General features: G+C 44.4%; 1 protein-coding gene across 1 annotated transcript in view; it reads left to right on the top strand.

The window, feature by feature from the left end:
- The window catches only part of Tll2 (tolloid like 2), a 126,071-nt gene that overhangs the window by 51,590 nt on the left and 62,236 nt on the right, over positions 1-12,245 (top strand). Inside the window, exon 3 of the mRNA XM_046450269.2 lies at positions 10,099-10,176. Coding sequence (XP_046306225.2) covers positions 10,099-10,176 — 78 coding nt within the window. The remainder of the gene's footprint in view (positions 1-10,098; positions 10,177-12,245) is intronic.

Below are 12,245 nucleotides of genomic sequence, written 5' to 3'. Positions count from 1 at the left end.
ACTGTGAGCAATAAACATATTGTTTATAAAAAAAAAAAAAGAGAGAGAGAGATTTCATTTACCTGATAGTTGTCACTCAGCTTCTGCCTCATGGCTTCTGCAGTGGGGCAGAGTCTAGTTCACAGCCGGGTGTCTGTTCAGTATGGCTCAGCACACCTGGAGCAATGGGCCTTGATTCAAGGCAGGTGGTGAACCCTTGCTAGAGGTGGGCATCTTGGAAGACTCTGGGGAATCCTGTGGTTCTGAGATCAACCAGAATTGAAGAGCGAGGCTTCCTTTGTGTCCAGAGGGGACTGTTTTCTATTGCTGAGGAAGGACCTGCTCAGCTTTCGAGGGCATGGGCTGAACCCTGGTTTGGGGTCTGAGAGCACCTGTATCTAGGGCAGCCCACTGGTGGTGGGGGATCGAGCTTCTGGGGGAGGGGACAATGGCTTGCTAGAGGCAGCGTCTCTGGGGTCTCAGACTCCCACTCCTTCTCTGCCTTCTCCTTGATGCCCTCCTCTCTCATCTACTCCTCTTCTTCAGAGGCACTGCCCCTCTCTCCTGGGATCTTAGTATCTCAGAGTATACATAAGGCTCCCTGAAGCCCGAGAACCATCCCTGAGAGGTACACTCAGAAAGCTCTCCCAGGGAACATGATTCTTTGTCTTCTAGATGCTCCGGGAGGAAGAACCTGTGATTTTTCCTGACCTTTTCTATTGGGATATTAGCTGTAGATAATTAAGGTTGACTCTCTAGCCCTGTATTGCAAAAAGCACTTGTGGAAACGAATGGGTCTGGTATTGCATCTGGGTTTTGCCCCTTACTTTGACTGTGTTAAAGTTTTCTAAGCCTAAGTCCTTACCTCATAAAGACTGTGTAAGAAGTACATGAGAAAATCCAGGTAAGGCAGCAAGTCCAGCATATGCAAAGTATCCAATAACCATTCATTAGTACTCTCCACGAATGCCAGCCTGCAACTTAGGAGCCATTACACAGGGAATCTTGGCCAATCAGCTCTACTTTCCCAGAGAAAACAGGATGACCGTATATAAACTGGTCACGTAAGCCTTTTTAAAAAGTATATCTTCAGTTAATTTTTTTTGTACTGTTATTTAATATTTCAAATTGTTATGGGCAAGCAGCACCATATGGAGCAAGATTTAAAGAAGTTTCATGCCTAGTTATGGTGGACGCCTTCCTTTCACTGATTGTCAATGACCATCAATGGATTCTCAGCCTGAGCTTGGTTTCGTTAAGTCTGCTTTAATGAGGACCTGAACTTCAAGTATAATAACATGTTTTTCCCTATAGCATATTGCTTCATTCCGTTGGGTTCTTCAGATGTCAGAACAGTTTTGGAGTCAATAATGATGATAATAATAATAGTAGTAATAACTAACTCAATGAGTGCTGATGAGAGCCAGACATCATGCTCTGTATGTATTATCCCTTTCTTAATCTTCATAAAAACCCTATGAGGTGGTTTAGTTTTTATGCTGCAGTAAATAAGTGGACATAGCCAAGAAGCCAGGGCCAGGCTAAGTGTGAACAATATGGACCAAGGAGATAAGGATACCTGGAGCTCAGGGATCAGGAGAAAACTGGAGGTTTGAAGCCAGGTAAGCAATAGGTATCCCAAGAGCATGCCTGTGCAGAAGGTCTGATGGAAACTCATCCAGCAATCAGGGAACAGGAGGAATGCAGATACAAGCATTCAAGATGATCCAGTATCAAGCAAATGGACCGCTGAAAGAGGAGGACTCAAATTTGCAAGTTTAAAAAGTTTCCCAAGAGCCTCTCCCTGGGGCAGGAGCAAGTTCTAGGCCTCATCAGCCAGTGCCAGGCTGCAGGTATTTGCCCATGAACTTGGCTGGAGAAGGAAAGATGGGATCTTGGAAGACACCACTGATTGAGAGAAGTTGCTGAGGGGTCATCCCTTATTCTCACCAATGAGCTTTCCTCTCTTCCACCTTGACAAGCTGTGGACTCTGTTTCTTTCTGTGGTCAGAGCAGAAAAAGGGTTATTAGATTACAGCTTTCCCATCTACATGAACACATCTGTTTTTTTTTGTTTGTTTGTTTATTTGTTTTTTTTAGAGAGAGAGAGAGAGAGAGAGAGAGAGAGAGAGAGAGAGAGAGAGATTTAATATTTATTTTTAAGTATTTGGCAGACACAACATCTTTGTCTGTATGTGGTGCTGAGGATCGAACCCGGGCCGCACACATGCCAGGCGAGCGCGCTACCGTTTGAGCCACATCCCCAGCCCCCTGTTTTTTTTTTTTTTTATTCTGTCAGGAAAAGGTTTTCCTGGCAACTCTGTGTGTGCATGTGTGTACATGTCCACCTGTGTGTGTGCACGCCCACTTGGGTGTGTGCACACCCACCTGTGTGTGCACTATAAAGTGCAGAGCACACATTCTTAGGCACAGTGTATGCTGTCATTTAGTTCTTCTTTTAGAAAATCCTTTTACTTGCTGATTATGAAAATAATGTGTTGAACAAAATTTGGAAATTACAAAAAGTAATTTTCACCAGACAATGGCCCACCAGAGATGACGACAGTGGTCATTGTGGGTATTTCCATCCAGTATGTTTTTTGTATACATTTTCTATGAAAAATAGAATTATACAGGTTTCTATGGGAATCCTACTGTGTACCAGCTTTTTTTTTCTTTTACTTACAATATGAACTTTTTTTCATTTAGGGAAACTTCTAAAACTGTTTAAAAGGTGAAAGTGTTCCATTATATCATAATTTATCCCATTTGTTGCTACAGTCTTTTTTAATCATATTAAAAATTTTTGAGATGAACTGTGTCTTCATTACCAATTAATTTCTAGTACAGATACCTAGAAATCATATTATTGCCTTGTTTAAAAGATTTGGATACATCTTTCAAAATTACTTCATAAAATATTACCAATTTATGGCATTTCTTCACCAGAAGTGTATAAGAATTCCCATTTTTATTACACACTTGCCAATATTAAGTCATTTCATTAACAAATTCTGGCAATGATCTTTTAACTCATGTTCCCTTTTCTTTCTGTAGCATTTGAAATTTGGCATGGATATAAGAGTCACTTGGCATTGAATTGCTTAAGATTACACATTAATTACCATAGTGATCAGCTTGTTTGTTCCTAAATCAATCTTTTAAAGGAGATTTGCCTTTGTTTTGTTTTTTTTCCTAGTGAATAAGTGAAACCTCAGCTGAGCAGATATGGCTTGTAGGTAGTTTTTCGACAGAGGCATGCAGATAGATGTTTCTTCCTCTGGCCTTGCCCCCAGGAAGCTGCTCGGTCCACACCCGTGCACATCTGAAGTAGAGGACAGGGTCGCAGGCAAGGGTTCTTGAGTCAGGTGGACTCTCTTGGCCCGGACAGTCCAACCACGGGCTAGCTGGGTGACCCTGGACAACTTACTCACTTATTCATGAACCTCAGGTTTCTCTTCTGTGAAAGAGGAATAACATTACTTACTCGCAGGATTTCTGTGCATAGTATGTGTGACCAAAAGGCCCAGCAAATTAAGACGAGGTTGTGAAGAGAAGGCTTGTTCAGGTGGCCCTCTCAGGTGTCAGTCCCTATATGCTGGCATTAAGCCCCGGTTCCATCCACACTGGACTCTGTATTTTCCTTTCTCAGGATTTTTTTTTTCTCCTCAAAGTTGTGTGTTGTTTTTTAGGCTAATACTCTCTTCAAATGTCCACTTCTCACTACTTAGCTCAGATGTCACCTTCCCAGAGAGACCTTTCCTGGGCTTAATTCCCCATTGCTCTTTCATAAAACTGTTTCAAGTTTCTTCAAAGTGCTTCATCATCCCACAAAATGATCTCATTGCTTATTGCTAATCTTAAGCCCCTCCCTTAGAAGCAGGCCCCTAGGCACTGTCTGCAGGAACCCAGAGCAGGTGCTTACCCAAGAGTCTTGAATGAATGGACTAAGAAGCAAAATTGTTTTTAAGATCTTGCACTGAAGATTATTTTCTGTTTTCTTAGGGTAAAGCAAAGCAATTTTATGCTAGATTTACCTGGGATGGATCAAAGGTGTAAATACAGCTGTTATCAGTCAACATAAGAACTGGGGATTCCCCAGCAGGGTGGCTTTGACATATGATGTAGATGAAGGGTTTGGGCACCAGACTGATCCAGACAGAATCTCAGCTTCTGCACTCAAAGACTGTGAGTACTCTAAGCCTCAGTTACCCTGCAGGTAAAATGGGAATAATACTCACTGGTTGTCCTGAGGATTAAATGGATAACATATGTGATATTCTTTCAAATAATCTGCAGATAAAAAAAGATAAGTAGTCTGTGTTTAAGAAAACCAAGGATCAAGTAATATCAGGCTTTAAGAATGAAGAACGGAAGGAATAATTAATACAGGTTTTTTTTTTTTATGAATGTCCATATTAATGAATATTCATAGCCACTATTGTTCAAATGGGCAATATTGATCTATGGCACAGGGGCTTTGGAAAAGCCTTTCTGTCTAGGCTCTCTCTCTGTCTAGATGTCTTTGGATGGATATCGTTAATATTTCATTAATTATGGTGGAGGGGCATTGTGTGTACATCAATGTATCATATGATGCATATAATTAAAGGCACATTTTGTTGGGAGCGGAAGAAAATTGGGCTTTCCCAAAGAAAAGCAGCTTGCTCCCAAAGTTGCTAACAGATTGCTTCTTAATTGAACTTGGGAGGTGAATTATATGGTGAATTAGAAAAAAGAACAACTCTGAATTTAGTGAATTGTTCCATAAAGGAAACTGTGGGATTGAATTGCAAATGCTGGATAGAAACATTTCAGCAGGGCCCCATGCATCACGGGCTGCTGACCTCTGCTATGTTTCAGTGAGAGCCCGAACAGGCCAGAGCTCTCTTTTCAAGGCCTGGAAGGCATTCTTTCCCAGAGACCAGCTGTAAGCCTGGGTTTCTTATGCAAAGGAGGCGTTTGAATAAACCCCTGTGACTAATGAAATCTACAAGGTCTTTGCATATCCTCTCACTGAAGAGGTAATTAAGCAAAGACCAAATATGGGGAGCTATTTTTATTTCAATTTTTTTATCTTGCAATCATACACCAGGAAAAATATATCTCCATACCCAGGATGCTGCCCACTTTGCTCCCAGTCATTGTCTACATCAGGCTCTATCTTCTTCCTTGTTCTATGGTGCCTACAGCTGCAGGCCCAGCCTGAGCCTCACCTATCTTACACATTAGCCAGCTTTTTCAGAAAACAGAGGCACACTTTTCATCTATTTAGAGGTGAGAATGGCTTTTCCTAGAGTTTGATGCGTCTGCCTCCATTTCCACATCTTCCATTCCTGGTGAGCTTTGGAGACGGGAGATCAGCTGTAAGGAAATGAGATGAGGATTCTGAGTGGCCAGTCTCCACCTTGCCTGCGCCTCAAGATCACCCAGGAAGATTTTCAAAGTTCCTGTGGCCAGACGCTGTCCCAACCAGTTAAATAAGAGCCTCTGGGGGTACGGCCCAGATCTCAGTATTTTTTTTTTTCTCGAAATTTTTTTCCCTAGATCATTCAATATTGCAGCCAAGGTTGAGAGCCATTGTTCCAGGAATAGCTACCTCCCCCTCTCCATAAAAGCTGATGAGGACAAATGTTTCTAATGGTGAAACTGAGCTAGGAATTCTAGTCCTTCTTTTAAAACTGGCTCTTTTGTTTTCTTATTCTCCCATCTATCGATTGTTACTGAGTACCTGCTATGTGCCAGGCCTCTTCCTTCAAGACGCTAGAAGCTAAAAACTAGCCCACAGGATTCTGTGCACTACAAAGGAGATCCCAGTACCTTGTGCTGAGGGATGTGAATGAGCCAGGGAGCTATGGGAGTGGCAGAGGATAAGGGCTCTGACGGAGGAGGAGTACCTGGCAGCTTCCCAGAAGAAGTGGTGTCTGAATGGAGACTTGAAGGACCAGTAGGATTTGGGCAAGTGAAGAGGTATTTGTAGCTAAGAAAGCTGAACAAGAGGATGAAAGTAGAAATTCAGTCACTGTAGGTGCTTCCTGTGGCTAAGCTTGCAACGGGAGTGGGAAGTGGCAAGAGATGAAGAGCATGAACTCCAAATAGATCCCACTGGACCACACTGGAAACTTGAGGTTTGCTGCCCTTCTGGGGGGAAAAAAAAGATGGAGCCTGCATCTATTGAGGATAAGGACAGAGGAGGAATTTATGTTCTTAACTACTATGGCCCCGACCATGTCTTTAGGTGTCTTCCATAGACCCACTGGGCAATGCCTTATGACCCTTGGGAATAAATGGCCCCTATCAGGAGCCTCCCCTGTGCTTGTCCTCATTCCTGGGGAAGGAGCACAGGTGTGAGATGAGACAGCACCCACTTCTAGCCATTATCAGTATTAACCATCTCTGCACCCTCAGAACAGGCAAGTCACACACAGAGGCCCTCATCTGTCAATGGTCCCTGTGTTAGTGGGTCTCCATGAGGCTAGAACTGGAAAACTCCAAGGAAAGTACTTAGTGCTGTTCTTAGCACATGATCAGCACCATGACTGGTACTTAGTACATGGTGGGCTCATGCACTTAGGGCACCTGGTTTTCCCCACCTCCAGGATTTCTGCACCTACTCTAACCCCAAGCACCAGAAACCCAAGTAAATCAGGATCTTCTCCTCTCCCCTATCTGCTGCTGAGCTCTTAGTCCCTCCCAGCCCTGGCTCTCTCCATTATAGCTTGTGGCTCCTCTTGAGCCCGTACTGCTCCCAGACACAGCTAGTGCTCTCCCCCTGTCCTCCATCTTTCCCTTTGTAGGAACCAAGGAAGTCTAAATTGCTGACCATCAATACTGGACTTCCACTGCTGTATGGAATCTTATTTCAATCCCCTTCTATTCACCTTTTTGTTTTTCTTTCTTTTAGTGCTGGGGATTAAACCCAGGGGAGTTCTATTACTAAGCACATCCATAGCCCTTTTCTAATTTTTATTTTGAGGCAGGTTCTCACTAAGTTTCCTAGACTAGCCTCAAACTTGTGATCCTCCTGCCTCAGCCTCCTGAGTAGCTGGGGTAATGTACACCATGTACACCATGCCCATCTTTTCTTTTTTTCTTTTTTGGTTACCCCTACCTTTTAATATTTTATTTAGAGACAGGGTCTAGCTGAGCTGCTTAGGGCCTCACTAAATTGTGGAGACTGGCTTTGAACTTATGATCCTTCTGCCTCAGCCTCCAAAGTCACTGGAATTAACAGGCATGTGCCACCATGCCTGGCCTTGTCCACTTTTAATAACCCCTGTCACATACAAAGCTGGTGCAATTACAAAGCTCTTTCATTGTGCTCTGGCTCCTATCTACATCACTCAAAAGTCCAAGTCCTGAAAATGACTGGCAAGGCCCCACATGAGCTGGCCCTGCAGACCCCTACTTCCCACTGACCTCACGGCCTACCACTCTCTCATCTCCCTACTGCCAGGCACACTCCCGCCCCAGCCTTTGCACCTGCTGGCCCCTCAGTTCGGGATGCTCTTCCCCTATAGCCACAGACTTTCCCTGTTCTTTCCAGACTTCTGCTTTTCTACCTTACCTGAAATGGAAAACCCCTGTCCCCCTTGCCCTCACTTATTTTCTTCATAGCACTTATCAACAGCTGTCTTGAATAGTTAGCTGTCTATTTGTTTATTGCTTTTTTCTCTACCCTGCATCAGAATATAATTTCCATGAGGTCAGTGTAGAGTTTCTGCAGTGTCGTATCCTGAGCAGCAGAAACAGTGTCTGGCATGTAGCAGGTGCTGGATAAATATTTGTTGAATGAACGAATGCCTAAACAAACCTATTACCTCATTTGGTCCTTGCTACAGCCCATTTGACAGACGAAAGATGCTACGGCCCAAGTTCTTGTCTGCAGTTGCTCAGAGAGTGGAGGCCGAGCCGGCTGCAGCTCACCTTCCCTCCACAGATGGCACATTCCTTGGCTGGTGAAGGATTTCAGACCATCAGGATTTCCCCCGACCTTTAGCCTGAGAGGAAATGATATCGCAACTGGAAGAATCCCCCGAGGGCCGGGAGCTGGCAGCGGAGGCCCCCGCAGCTGCAGGGAGTGTGTGAGTGGATTCCCAGTTGGCCAGAAAGGCAGCAGAAGGAGCAGGATGCAGTGTGGAGCCTCCTGTCCCCGCCTGGCGTTACCGGGACCTTTCTCTACAGGAGGCCCCGCAGCTGCAGCCCTGCTAGGTCGGAGTCCTGGGAGGGAGGGAAAGGGCTTCCTGGTCAGGCATCCAGCAGGAATTGTGTGGGGGTCACCCGGTGGGCTCCGGTGGCCCAGGGATTAGATTTTATGCTGAGAAGCACTGAACACCCATGGGCTGTGGCACAGGGAAGATCAAGGGGTTTCTGGCCAGGACACTGCGTCCTGACCCCTCAGCTCCCCTTATTGGGTGGGTGACTCTGGGCTAATCATCTTAGGGTATCTTTTCCTCTGTAAAATGGGGGTTCCACTCCCACCTACCACAGAGTGTTCTAATGGGGATCAAAGGAGAAAGAAAACAGGGGAAATGCTTTATAGACTCTAAGTTTCTAAACAAATGAAATATGTGTGTAATATATATATATATTATAATAATATATACATTATGCATAATATATATATATAAAAAAATATTTGTTGAATGAACGAATATATATATATGCTTGTAAATAGATTATCCTTTGAGAGCCTCCATGTGGCTTTCATCTGTGCAATTGTCTCTTCTGGGCACAAGTCTGCTCCCTGGTGCCCTGCCCACCAGTCATTGGTGGTCCCTCTCACCCTTATATCCACTCTTCCAGCCCCTGCTATTGGCTCTGCCCCCAGCTAGGTTCCTGATCAGCAGGTGCCAGCACCTCTACTGCAGTGTGCTGTCCTCCCACCTACCAGGGCAAATCTCCTAAGTGATACCTGCCTTCCACTTCTGCCTGCCCCAGAGCAATCTTAGAAAAACATACACCCTCCTCCCTCTGCTGTTTTAATACTTCCACAGGGTTGTGACAAAGGTCACAGCATGACTGGCAGGGCCCTGTGGATCCTGCCTCCCTCTCAGGCCTTCCCCCCCTCCACATGGCCAGCTCACTCCGGATCCAGGTTCTTTCTCTATCCTTCCTTCTCCTGAGGATGCTCTGGCCCAGATCTCCATGTGGCCGGATCCTGCTGGTCTCCGATTTCAATCCCAGTGTCACCTCTCCAGAAGGCCTTTTCTAACCACCTTACACATGACTCCTGCAGTCGCCCTGGGCACACACTGCACTGGATCTTCAGAGCACTTTCTGAACCTGCAGTTATTTTCTTCATCTGTTTTCTCACCTGCTTATTGTCCAGCTTCCTCTTTAGAATGTACACACCTCGAGGACAGGAACCCCATCGTCTTGTTCACAGCTGGACCCACAGTGCCTGGAACTGCACCTGACACTCACAGTAGGACTAGGAAGCACTTGGTGATTGACATTGTCCTGGTGGAGAGGAATGTAAACCAGGTGTATGGATGGTGGCCACTGGCAAACGTACACCAGCCTCACTGTCCTTGGTGGATGCAGAACCCACAGGATCTAATTATATAGTGAACAGCAGTTTCTTCAAGGTTACTCTCCCCCAAGGGAAACCAGAATTCCTAGAGAACACCCAGAGCACCAGCCACCGCATTCCTTCTGGGTGGACCCCAGACAAGACAGCTTCCTCTCGCTTCTGGGCTTTCTTTCCTTTTTATTTGTTCTAATTAGTTACATATGAAAGTAGAACGCATTTTGACAGATGATACATAAATGCAGAATAACATCTCTTTCTTCTGGTTGTACATGCTTTGAGCCTTTCTTATGGAGGTAGGAGTCAGAAAGTGGACTTTTGGCTTGCCTCTTTGTAAATTTGATTCTGAGTGCTCTTGAGTTGATCAAGATTAATTGATTAATTTGTGAATGATATACATGTTTATAAAAAAAAGTAGGTTCTCTTTTTTTTGCTATAGTATCTAGAAGAGTGCCCATCACATGGTAGGTGCTCAATAAATCTTGATGGAACAAATCACTGCTGATGACCAGGTATGGTTCTTCCTTCCTGAAGCTGGTGCAGAGAAGGCTGATGTGTCTTCCTCTTTCTTTTCTCTGTTCTTATAGGTGGCCTTGAAGAGCAGCCATCTGAGAGCTGGCCAAATGCTACCGCCTTGAATACCAGCAGCCAGGAAGCTAGAAAGGGTAATGTATGTGAGGCCCCACCAGGTCTTTGGGTACCTTTTATATTTTTTAATGGCAAAAACCAGATAACTGCAAATTCACCATATTGACCATTTTAAAGTGTAACTTTTAGTGGCATTGAGTACATTTACAATGTGGCGTGACTATCCCCACAATTTATCTAGTTCCAGAACTTTTTAATCACTCCCAAAGAAGAACTCATACCTGTTAATCAGTTCCACACTTCCCCAGTCCCTGGCTTGAGAGATGACGAGACATGGGGAATCAGGCATCTCAGGGAATGAGAGGTCCGGGAGGCCAGGAAGAGGGACAGCTGGGGTGGGGATGGAGGGGTGGCTTAGACCAGAACCCCTAGAGAGGGGACGGGTGAGGTTGCAGGCTGTTTGTGGACAGGGACCACCTGTCAGCCTGGAAGTACTCCCATGGCCTGTCTGCACACAAGGCTCAGACATGAGTGTGGCCTACCAGTCCTGAGAGCTTCTAGCTTGGAGATCACTGGAGGCACCTCAATTTTGGAGAAGCCTTTCCCATTCAGAGTGAGGGTGGAGGAGAGAGCCTGCATGACTCTCCTCTGGCTGTGGCCTTCAGGATTCGGCTTATGGTCAGTAATGGCATTTCTTCTACATCAAGCTAACTGCAGAGCAAAGCAATAAATTTTTTTTGGTATTGGAGAGTGATTCCAGGGATGCTCAACCACTGAGCCACATCCCCAGCCCCTTTTTGCATTTTATTTAGAGGCAGGTATCACTGAGTTACTTAGACCTCAATAAATTGCTGAGGCTGGATTTGAACTCCTGATCCTCCTGCCTCAGCCTCCGGAGGTGCTGGGATTATAGGCGTGTACCACCATACCTGGCGGGAATAATTTTTAAATACCAGAATCCTTTGTTTCAAGGATGTAGCGATGAAATAGAAATAATTATTTGCTTTACTTTATGTTTTTGCTTTAATGATAACTTTCGTACATATTCACGTGTATATATAATTTCACACACATTCACAAATGCATAAATGTGATGATGTCATCATATACTATTTCTTAGTGTTTCTTTTTGTTCTTTTCCCTTTAATTTAGTACCCCCTTCATCTTCTTTTTCCCCTACCACCCTCTACTCTCTCTTGGATAATGCCTGCTAATGACTTTGTGTGTACCATGCACCTATGTTGACATATATACTTATATAGAAATGCACATATGTAAGCAGACATAAGCATATATACAGGTATAGGCTTTGTCATTGTTTAAAATTTGATACATATTCTTAAATGCATCATGCTTTTCTCGTCAATACTTCATGGGAAACCCCTCCAAGGTACTTGTTTTAACTTAAATTTATGCTTTTGAATAGTTGCAAAATATTCCTGGTACGGATGGATCATAATGTGTTCAATCGTTCCCTTCTTAATTAGCATTCTTTTCACTTTTGGTTCTTGACTCCAAGAACAATGCCTGACATTCCCGCACAGATAGCCTTTAACACTTCATATGTTTTTAAGAAATGTTGCTAGATTGCAAGTCTACAGTTGTGACAATTCACATTTCCATAGCAACTTATAAGTGTGCCCCTTTCCCCAGATCCTCACTAGTACAAGGTGTTGTCAGTGTTTTTAACCAGTGAACAACAGCTTATTGTTACTTAATTTATATTTCTCTGACTGGTGGTGGTTTTGAGCATCTTTTTCTGGGTTTGCCAGTAATTTGGATATGCATTTCTGGGATTTGCGTATTTCATTTTCTCTTTCTTCTCCGTATGGTTGACTATTGGGCAAAACTACCTTTAAACTTGATGACTTCAAAAGGTGATTTGTTTTCTTTCATCACTTTGTGGACTGACTGGGCTCAGTGGGGCAGCTCTTGGACTGACGTTGCCTGGGGTCACTAACTTGAAGGCATCCATCTGGCAGCTGAATGGGGCTGGAAGGTCCAGGAAAGCTTTAGTCACCCCTGGTCCCCCAGTGTACCTCCACATGGACCCTCTCCCCATTCAGTTGTCTAGACTGACAAGTTCTACAACATGGCAACTGGCTTCCCCAAGGGAGGAAGCAGAAGATGCAGACCATCCAAGGCC

The sequence above is a fragment of the Marmota monax genome, unplaced genomic scaffold (assembly GCF_021218885.2).
Source record: "Marmota monax isolate L192 unplaced genomic scaffold, Marmota_monax_Labrador192_F-V1.1 WCK01_AAM20220418_F8-fsc00004, whole genome shotgun sequence".
In the NCBI taxonomy this organism is placed as follows: domain Eukaryota; kingdom Metazoa; phylum Chordata; class Mammalia; order Rodentia; family Sciuridae; genus Marmota; species Marmota monax.
Note: the sequence above shows the minus strand (reverse complement) of the source record. Positions and strands in the feature narration are given on the sequence as shown.